The sequence below is a fragment of the Oenanthe melanoleuca genome, chromosome 27, assembly GCF_029582105.1.
Source record: "Oenanthe melanoleuca isolate GR-GAL-2019-014 chromosome 27, OMel1.0, whole genome shotgun sequence".
Classification (NCBI taxonomy): Eukaryota; Metazoa; Chordata; class Aves; order Passeriformes; family Muscicapidae; genus Oenanthe; species Oenanthe melanoleuca.
In genome coordinates this window covers 1443136-1453775 of record NC_079360.1, presented here as the reverse complement: position 1 = coordinate 1453775, position 10640 = coordinate 1443136, and the positions used below count along the sequence as shown (strand labels likewise).

The following is a 10640-nucleotide window of genomic DNA, read 5'->3' as shown; positions in this document are numbered from 1 at the left end:
AGTGTCCGTCTGTCACGAGCCCCTCCAGCCGCAGCAGAATCGATCCGGCCGCCAATTTGCACAGTCAAATATTTGGCTTCGCGGCGCGGGGCCGGTTCTGCTCGAGCCGCCCCGGTGGGCGCGGGCCCGCGGTGGCGGTGGCGGCTGCTCCGCGATCGATGGCGGGACGTGCGGCGAGCTGGGGCCGGGGCTGTGCCGTGCTGCAGCACCCGCGATCCTCCATCAGCACCCACGGGCCTCGGGAGCCCATGTGGAGCCTGCTCAGGGGGCAGCACCTGTGCCACGAGCGCAGGGGCTCAGCCAGGGTGTCCTCCAGGCCCCTCCATGGCCACTGATCGCCGATACCACCCAGCCCAGGGAGCTGAGCCATCTGTCACCGGCAGGGACGGCTGAGGCTCGGCCACACGGCCACTGCCACGGCCACAGGTGGCCATGGGCTTGTCCCCGACGGGGTGTGGCTGGGGGGTGGGATGGGCAGGAGTGGGATTGGTGGTGCTGGGGCAGCTCCCACGGATGGGCACTGCACAGCTTCCATGGACACAACTCCATAGACAGGCTCCAGAGCCTTTCCCCCGTGGGTGCCAGCGCCTGGGCTAACACCCCACGCAGGGGCTCAGTGCTCAGCTTAGCCCAGGGCCCCACACCAGGCTCCCCCGGCCGTGCCAGCAGCCCTGTGCCTCACCATGCCCCTGGATCCGCTCGCTCCCTCGGCCCCGCTAAACTCGTTAGCGGCGGCCGAACGTCAGCCGGGCGGGAGCGAAGCGCCAAATGCGATTACGGCCCCGTCTCGCTCCCTCCTTCCACCCCCGGCCCCATTTATCGCGGAGGCGGGCGGGAGGGAGACGGAGCTGGCGCTTATCTCGGCCGAGAAATCCCGCTCCAGCCGTGATTTATGGCTGGCTGCGAGGGTTCCAGCGGCACTGCGCAATTACGGAGCGTTTAGAGCACGAAGGGTCAGCGCTCGAGTACGGCTCCCCCAGCACAGCTGGGAGAATCGGGGTAGCCAGGAGGGCGCTCCAGCTCGGGGATGCTCCCTGGGGCTGCACAGGGACCACCGGCTCTCTCTCCGGGCGGGACTTCACCCATGCAGGTGCAGACTGGGACTCAGGACGGGGGTGGAAGAGTACCTGGCCCCAAAAAAGAGCACGTGCTGGCTGGGGACACCCTGGGAAGGTCCCCGTGCCTAAAGGATGGCACAGGGGATACGCAGGACACTGCCTCACAGGACCAAGCCCAGGCAGGAGGGTGGGAGCATGCTGGGATCATCATGTGCAGGGGCTGGCAGCACCCACCTTTCACAAAGTGTGGGGACAAGGAGTCTCCCGCAACCAGTGGTGATAGGGGTACCCCAGAGGGAACCACAGCAGGTCCAGGATCACATCCCAGCAAGGCAGACCCACCCCGTGGGGTGCCCAGAGCCAACACGGAGCCACAGCCCCCCCGGGAAGGTCGTGGAAGGGCTGCTGCTCCGAGCAGCTCCTGGAGCAGCTCAGGGATGTTTACTGGGAAAAGCAGGAGCGGCCGGCAGCTCTTCCTGCGTGTGCTGAACTTTACAGAGTGCAGCCGTGCCCCGGCATAGGAACAAGCTGGGAGGAGCCGCGGGAGCAGCCGCGGGATGCGGAGCAGCTGCTGTTCAGTGTTTTATTAAAACAAAAGTGAAGACCCAGCACCCGCCTCGCCCAGGCTCGGCTCTCCCACCGGGAAACTGCCGCCGAAGGAAGCTCAAACAGCAGGAAATGAGCTTGAACGAGGTAGAGCCCAGCCTGCTACAGGGTGGATCAGAGCCTTGGATCCAAAGCCAAGGGTGACCCACAAGTGATGGCCACAGAAAGAGAGGGCAGGGGGAAGGAGCAGACATCTGAACACCTGATCCATGTGAACGAGGTGCTGTCTTCCCCGTCGCTGATTTAACAAATTTCCATTAAATCATCATGAAAGAGGGGAAATTCCAAGTCTAAATTTGGATTAGGAGGGCTGAGCTATGAGGAATCACCCAGGGGACACTGGAGGCAATAATGCTGCCTGAGAAGGCACCCAGCCCTAGGGAGGAGATTGTCCTGGAAGACATTAAAGTGAGATTGTACCTGATTAAAGTGCCTCGTGTCACTGAAGACTCACAATAGAGACCCACAATGGGACAAGGGCCTCATCCCACAGGCACAGCTGGTGGGTGAGAACCTAAGCAGGGAGAATGTGCCTGAAAATACCTCTGGCTGTGTTCACCTTGGGAAGTGTGCAAGGAGACGCCTCATACCGCTGTCTGCATTCAGCTGGCAAAGCTCATTAACAGAGGTGGCCTTTCACTGCCCTTTTCAAAGAGGGAAATTCAGGCCCCTTCCCTGACTAAGAGAAAAGGTGAATTAAGAGATGAAATGCCGGATGAGGAGGAACAGCAGCCCTCCGAGCCCGGCCACAGCCGTGCCCACGGCCAGCCGCGCCCAGAGGAAGTGCAGGGAATCCTCCAGGTGGGTGTGCAGGCGCAGCACCTGCCGCCGGGTGCTCTCCCGGTCCCCGCAGTTGTCGATGACATGCGTCGCCCACTTGCGCTTCTCGTCCAGGGGCAGCTGCGAGCTGATCCGAGCTTCGGCCTCGGCCACGCCCAGCCCGTTCCTCTTCATCAGCCGCGCCAGCTGCGTCGGGGGGTCACTGCCGGGCGGAGCACGGGGCTGAGCGGGGCTGGGAGGGAACGGGGGATCTGCCTGCCTCGGGCACCAGGGGGAATCACTGGGATAAAATGGGAATGAGAGAGGTCCCTCCTGTCATTTCATACAGCCAGCCTGCACTAGGATAGCAGAGCCACCACTGCCTGGGCTGTCCTAAGCATTCACACAGCCTGTAACAGTGCCCCAAATCCTGCCCTGCCAGAGCATGGGTTGTGGAAGGTCCAAATGCAGTGAATTCCCTTCTGTGATGGTGCCACGTTCCAGAAAGCTCAGGAAGGCCCTCATGCACTATGGAGGGAGGTGTCGCTTCTCTCAATGGGCTTTGCACCAGAGCTGAAGCTAAAACTTCAGCAGAGTGGAGGTACACAGTGCCCTCTGAGGGAGGGGGCATAGCCCCTGTCCTCATGGTTCCCAGAGCACTTACCAATAAACTAGCACTGTGTATTTCATAAACTTGGTCAATCCACGGGTCTCGAAGAGCAGAGGGATGTCAAGGATCACGTAGTGGTAGCCTGTGGAAATGGCAGCATTCCCCAAAAAAGGGAACAGTGTTAACCCCCATTCCCAAATCCCTCATGCTGCTCACACGCCACGGCCAAGAAAAACAAAGCAAGCAGGAGCTCTACAGCTCCACAGCTGAGCAGAGCAGAGCAGAGCAGAGCCTCCTGGCCCTCCTCCCTCTCACAGAGAGGAAATGGTTCCAGTCCAAGTTTCCAGAGGAAAAAAATAAAAAAACAACCCTAACCTGGCTGCTCCAGACCAAAGGTGAAACTGCAGAAATATAATGAGGAGCTGAAACAAGGAGCTGAAATGAGAGCAGCAGTGCCTGACTGGCAAGAGCAGCAGCCGTGTGCTGTGCTGGCCTCTCCCGGGAAGCAGTGCCCACAGCAGGATCTGCTCTCCACTCCTTCTCTTGTCCAAGACTTCACCAGGCTGCAGCCATCTGAGCCAACATTTCCCAGCTCAGTTTTCCTCCCTTTATGAAAAGCTTTGGCTAAACAGCTCCATTTTTCCAAGGGGAGTAAGGAAATCCCTGCAGATCTCCTGCAGCTGTGACACTGAAACACGAGGGAGCCTCCAGGCACAGCCTAAGGGCTGAACCCTCACCAAAGGTTGCTGAGTTTGGTTTAAAACCTCTGTCACCACAGAGAGCAGAGCTTGTCACAGTCAGTCACTGTCCCCCTGGTTCTCCCAGGCCCTTGGCCAGTGTTTGGGGAGGTGGGAGATGCCCTGCTGAGTCTGGGGGAAAAGGTTAAGGGGAGGGGAAAGCTCTAAGTCAGGACTTCACTTCACTGGTGGCCCCAGTCATGGGGACACCTCATGTTTTGTTGGTGTTCCCTCTTTATAACCCCTCTAAAACCACGCTGCCCAGAGCAAGTAAAGTCTTGACAAAGACATCATCATCCAAGGAGCCACCATTCCACCAGCATCTCCGCCCTGAGAGGTTTCTGGCTGCCCTCTGATTTGATCGATCAGAGCTTTCCTTACACAGCGATCCTCAGAGACAACATCCAGCTATCCCAAATCATTAAATCCTGACTAATGAGGACAAAGCAGCCTGCTGAAGCCACACAGCGCTCTCGCCGAGGGCCAGGACAGCATCCGCCTCCTGAGCCCGCAGCCTCAAGTTCAAGACTCCATCTCTGGCTCCTGGCATTCCTGCCTGTTGCTTCCTTTGTGCTTCCTCCTCCTCACCCTGCAGCAGAGCTTGGCCCCGTGGTGCCCTGGCCTGTTCAGCTCTCACAGGGCTCAGCTCTGATAAGCACCACGAATCCAGACTGACTCTATTAAAGCATCTGTCTGTCTACATGGAGACCTCTGGAACAGCTGGTGATCTTATCTGGCATTTCCCCAGCCCAGCCTGACAGCTGCATTTGTTCCATTATCAGGGGGAAGGCGGGACTTTGGAAACCACAGCTGTCAGCCCATTCCTCACCTTATCGACACTCAAAGGGCTCCACACTTGCACTGAAGCTGGAGCAGGCTGGGGGCAGGGAGGGATATTTGGCCATTTCGGGAATGTGACAGTATCCAGTGGGTAATCTCACAAAGCTGCTCTGAGGCCCTACAGATACACTTTAAACCGCAGAGGAAAGCGGTGAAGGGCAGCAGTGAAAGGCAGGAGTGAATCAGGAATAAATCCTCCAAACACTGACACCAAAGGCCACCAAAGGCAGAACACAAAGGCTGTCACTCAATGTCCCTTCCTTTTCTCTGTCATTCCTGTCCCTCTCCCCACATTCAAACCCAAGGCAGAGAGAGCAGGGGTGGCTCCTGCCAAAGCAGGAATCCTGGCAGGCTGGACATGGCCTCTTACCGAGTACAAAGTACTTCAGGACCTGCTTCAGCATCTCCTTCATGATCTCAGGGTGGGTGATGGAGTTCAGCAGCCGCCGTTTCTCAGGCTGAGAGAAGATAATGTTTCCGAGAGCCTCACGGTTTATCTCGCCGTTCTCCAGGAGGATCTCGGTGCCAAAGTGCTGCAGGATCTGCTGATGGGCCTTGGAGTGGGGCTGCACCACTGAGAACATCAAACAGCTGGGGTGAGAGCTGGTTTTGCAGCAGTGTTTGCATCAGCAATCACTCTCAGATGGGGTTTGCTCATTAACTAACAGAGCTGGTGCTCCCGTGGCAGCACATCTGCCTCCAGCACATCTGTCCTGGCACCACATCTGCACAGCCCAGCAGCTCCTGCCAGAACAGCCTTGCCAGCCCAAGGTCCCTTTGAGGGCTGACACCTGGGAGATCAAAGTCCTGCAGTCATTAATTCAGCACCACGACCCTCCTGGCACGTGCTGCTGCTCATCCTGACAGGTCAGCAGGGTGGGCAGGAGGACACAGGGATGGCCACACGCCAGGGCTGGGGCAGGAGCTGGGCTGAGCCATTCCCAGCAGGGATCGAGCAGGGAGATCCTAAAGGGAGCAGGACCAGCTGAAAACTTCAGCACTATGTGGATACTCACTGCTGCAACTTGGCTCTGGGTGCTGCTGAGGTGGTTTTTTTTTTTTACTGTCTTTCACATCAGTCACTAAATTCTTCAGAAAAATGAACACAAAAAATCTTCTAAAATCTGAATCCCCAATCAGCCCTTGCAGAGGCTCTGACGTTACAGGAGTATATAACTTTAAAGCCACCAAAAAAAAAAAAAATCACCAACAAAAGGGATGAAGCAATAAAACCATAATTAAGCTCCAGCTGAGGGTAACCACAGTGAAGGACAGACCGCAGATAATCATCTCTCCCAAATCCAGGAACATTGCCACAGGTTGCAACCTCAGGCCAACCTCATAAAAGTCTTTAAGACCAATTCTTTTCTCCCATGGAATATCACATGGAGGCAGTTTCAGGACGGGTGAAATCCATATAGTAAACAAACACATATAAAAAAGGAATTGGTGCAAAATAAAGTGATTGGCAGAAAACTTTCACAGAGTATCTGTAATGTTTTCCTACCGTCTCCGAGGGCTTTTAGCACCTCCAGCAAATTTCCTGCACCTCCAGGGGAATTACAGTGCAATAAAATGTTAAAGCATCACAGCTTTGAGTGGCTACACAGTAAGTTCTTCACCAAACAGAAAAGCTCAGGCACTTCCAAATGACACCATTGCACCATGGCTCAGCAGCAGACCCCAAACCTGCTGCATGCAGGATCCACAGCCCTCAGAATCCCAGACTGGTTTGGGGGAAAAGCTCATCCAGTGCCACCCCCTGCCATGGGCAGGGACACCTTCCACTATCCCAGGCTGCTCCAAGCCCTGTCCAGCCTGGCCTTGGACACTTCCAGGGATGAGGCAGCCACTAGGCAACCTCTGCTCTCCTTGTTATCCTGGTGTGGTGAAGGGATTAACATCTTACATGTAATCAGGGAAAACAAGGTTTGCTGTGGTTCTTACTGAGTCAACAGATCTGTGATTTTGGGTCTTTTCTCCAGCCCAAGCAGCATATTTTGAGAGCAGCAAGAGGCAGGTGTGCAGTGCAGGAGCACAGACCTGGGATCTCTGGAGCCTCTCTTTTTTTTTTTTTTAGCACATAAATTTTGTGGTCTGATCTCTCAGTATCACCAGGAAAACGACATCCAGCATAGAGGGACATTCTCTCTCGGCCACCAACATATCTGAGTGACAGGATGGGTGTCCTGGGGCTCAGGGGGCATATTGGACTAGCCAGGGGATCCCACTTTACAGGAAACCACATTTACTTTTGCCCAGAGTTGGCTTTCAAAGCTGGGAAGCATCACATGCCAGGGGGTGGAAACTCAGAGCACAATCTCCTCACGGTGTTTATTAGGTCACCATCTTATTTTTTCTTTATTAAAAATATATCCTAGTTCAAATCCCCGCCCAGGGCAGCCCCGCGGACTGGGAAGCAGGAGGGGGAAACCCTTCTCCGATGTACCCAGAGCACCCTCTGCCGTCAGCGCTTGCCGGCAGCGATCCCGGTTGTCAGGGGAACCTCGGGGAGCAGGAGCAGCTCTGGAAAACTCACCCTGCCTGGCAATGACATCGGCATCGATGACGGCACAGCCCAGCTCCCGCAGCACGGCCACCACCGTGCTCTTCCCCGATGCGATCCCACCCGAGAGTCCCACCAGGAACATCGTGCTCTGCAAGGGAATGAGAAGAGCTGGAAAATGTGCCAGAACAAGGCCATTTTGTTCATGCTGAGCACATCAAATATTTAGTCCCTAACAGGCAACTTCATTCAAAGCTCATTTTCTTGCTTTCTCAGGGTGTCATTGAGACATCAGCAGGATTTTGGCACCCTCTGATCTGGGTATCCCTGTTCCACAGGCAGGAGGACAGTGTTGGATTAAACAAGACTTCTCTGGATCCCTCCTAATTCTGAATGTGCCACTTGAGCCAGCCCTAAGTTCCTGCAGCTGGTTTATCTGCAGCTCCAGCAACTCATTCTCCTTTAGCATCTCCACTCATCAAACCAGCTCACATCCACAGCACCCTGAGTCATGAAACCACAAATTTTTTGGATTGGAGGAGATCTTAAAGCCCATCCAACTCCACCTCCTGGTATGGGCAGGGACACCTTCCACTATCCCAAGGTGCTCCAAGCCCTGTCTGGCCTGTAACACTTTTAGGGATGGGGCAGCCACAGCTTCTCTGGGCAGCCTGGGCCAGGTCCTCAGCACCCTCACAGGGAGGAATTCCTTCCCAGTATCCCATCTAGTAGTGGGAAGACATTTCCCCTTGTCCTGTCACTCCAGGCCAGTGTCCAAAGTCCCTCTTGGAGCCCCTTTAGGCCCTGGAAGGGGCTCTGAGGTCTCCCTGGATCCTTCTCTTCTCCAGGTGAACACCCCCAGCTCTCCCAGCCTGGCTCCAGAGCAGGGGGGCTCCAGCCCTTGAAGCATCTCTGTGGTCTCCTCTGGACTCGCTCAAAGAAATCAGGAAGTTTCTAGCTGGTTTGAGGAGGCTGACCCAGGACCAGTTTTTCTTCAGAAAAAGGGCAGAATTCAGACAGTATCTCAGCCAGGACTGGGGCACACAAAGCCTGAGGAGAGAGCCCTGCTCAATCCCTGCAGCTGGGTATTGGAGCTCAGCCACCTCTGACACCCAGAGCCCACAAGGCACTCAGGAAATCCCATTCCAACACCCCTGGCAGTTCTAAGGACAGGGAAATCCCAGTTCTGAGCAGCAAACTGGTGTCTGTGAGCAGCCAAACATGGCCCTAAGCACAGATCCATGCTTGCCCTTGGCCTCAAGGCAGGGAGGGGGTTGGTACTGCTGCTCCCACAGCTCCTGCACAGACCCTGCAATCTTCTAATTCCTGCTTGTGTGCTCTCAAAACCAAAATGTTCAGGCACACAGAGGCAGCTCTGGAAAGCTGAGGAGACTACTGTGAGTATCTGCATCCCAAAAACTCAGCAGGCTGCATACAGACTGCAGTGTCCCTCCTGCAGCCCCAGCCCACAGTGTCCAGGCCTTTGTGCAGCCAAGTTGTGCAAATCCCCAAGGACAGCAGCTCTGACTTTGCTGTCACCTCATCCAGGTGACACCATGGGTGAGGGGCTGAACCTCCCACAGCCCAGCCTGTGGCTGTTGCATCTGAGAAGGAATTGACTCCATCACCCTTGGCCAGGAGCCACAGGCTCCTGGTAGTCACCCTTTGACTTCCCCTCACCCAGATCCTGCTCCCTCCTGGTAGCCCAACCCCAACAATCTCAGTCACCATCACTCTGCCTAACCTGACTCTGGTCTCCCCCCTCCCTTCAGACATCACCAGCCCCCCCAAACCTCTGCACATAAAGGAACCAGGTACCTACTGCCCACACTGTCCCCCACGAGTGGCACCCAAAGACAGCAGGTGGGAACACGGGGCTGAGGATGGGTGAAAACACAGCACTGAGACCCTTTGGCTAGAAAACAACAAAAAGAGACACTTTAGTCATAATTCAGTCCTACAAACAGGACCCAAACCCACAGTTTGGGGGGAGGAAGGGGGTGGGCAAGTCCTGTGGCAGCTGGAGGCAGCTCAGCAGAGGGAAGCAGCAGAGCTGGAGCAGAAGCAGCAGCCCCTGCTGGCAGCTCAGGCAGCAGCTCCACCGAGCTGGACCCAGCCTGCAGCAGCACCACGTGCTCCTTCCCTATTCCAGACACCAGGACAACAGATGGAGAGCTCCAGCAGCAACAAGGAGGGATCCAACAGGAATCAGAGAGGGTCAAAATAATAACAGCCAACAGCAATGATTGGGGAAGCTGATGCATGTCCCAAGCAGGACATGGAACCCATGGGGAGCCTCTCTGGTGTTACAGGGGATTTGGAGTGACAGAGGGGCTGTTTATTTATCCCAGCAGGTTAAAATCCTGCCCTCCTAAAATCCTGCTGCAGCCCGTGAGGAGCAACACTGCACCAGGAGGATCTGGATCATGGCAGTGGAGGCTCCATGTGCCTGTTTTGTAAAAATACAAAACAGCCAAAAACAGCCCTGCCTTGTAAACACAGGGCTTTAACTGCAGTAACCCCAGCGTTCTGGCCTCCAGCCTCAGCTGGGATTTGCTCCCAAAACCCTGCTATTTCTGTCCCTCTGTCGCATGCCTCCACCACAGGAATTACTGCAGGGGAAAGCAGCCCTTGGAAGGGTTATCTTTGAATCCAGGGCCAGCCAGGGAGCTGAACACTTGTGCTGTCCAAGGGCCTGCACAGATCTCAGGCATCAATATTTAACAAGCTCGAGTTTGAACTGCACACAAGGGGAGAGGCCAGCCCGCTCCTGCAGATGTTACCAGCAGGAGCCAGAACCAGTTTTTCCCCAAATATACCATTTTTAGGGATATATTTGACCTGTTCCAGCTAAATCAGACATGGGGAAAAGCAAACACGAGCCACAGAGGCTGGTCAGGCTGGAAAACTCGGTGAGCTGCTCCTGCAGTGAGAAATGGGAGGATGCACCCAGGGCACTGAAGAAATGTTTTTCAAGGAATTAAGTGCCTAAAAATTCCCGTGTCCCAACTCCTGCGGGTTTTGAGCAAAGCACAAGCTGCCAGCCTCAATGCATCCATCCGGCAAGGACAGGGATTGCGGATGAAGCCGGACCATCCTACACCCAGCCCTCCTCTTGAGCCCATCCTCGTCTCTGGCTGGGGCTAAGAGCTGGTGTTTGGTCTGGCTGGAGGAGGCTGCAGTTAAAGGGAAGAGCCACCAAATATAACGTTAATCAGCGGGGAAAGAGCCACCGCCAGGAGCACCCTGAGGCACCGGGGTCACCATGGCCCCCGCCGCCCTCATAACTCACCCTCTGCCCGGCTTCACACCCGCCGCAGTGTCCCGCGCGCCTATTGGCTGGCGGCAAGAGGGGGCGTCTCTCCAAGCCAATCAGCGCCGCTCTCATTAGACTCGACCCCACCCCTCAAGCAGGAAGCGGGCGGAGACGCGAGCACGGCGGCCTCAGCGGGGGACCGGCCGCGGCTCTCCGCCCAGCGGGGCACCCACGCGGCTGCCCGCTGTGAGGGAGACCTCCCGCCACC

The 10640-nt window shown here is 56.0% G+C and overlaps 1 protein-coding gene across 4 annotated transcripts; it reads right to left on the bottom strand.

Annotated features, from left to right (window-relative positions):
- Positions 1-1627: 1627 nt before the first annotated feature.
- On the bottom strand, positions 1628-10640 carry DCAKD (dephospho-CoA kinase domain containing). 4 transcript variants are annotated; one of them, XM_056512021.1, is made up of 6 exons: positions 10409-10640; positions 8939-9031; positions 7150-7267; positions 4981-5184; positions 3088-3175; positions 1628-2646 (listed from the first exon to the last, which is right to left on the bottom strand). In XM_056512021.1, the coding sequence occupies exons 1-6, from the start codon at positions 10502-10504 to the stop codon at positions 2361-2363; spliced, it is 885 nt and encodes a 294-aa protein (XP_056367996.1). In that variant the 5' UTR covers positions 10505-10640; the 3' UTR covers positions 1628-2360. The 4 variants fall into 4 exon arrangements, with proteins under 4 accessions (XP_056367996.1, XP_056367998.1, XP_056367997.1 ...); XM_056512023.1 differs by lacking the exon at positions 8939-9031; XM_056512022.1 differs by lacking the exon at positions 8939-9031 and having other exon boundaries at positions 1628-2724; positions 10409-10606.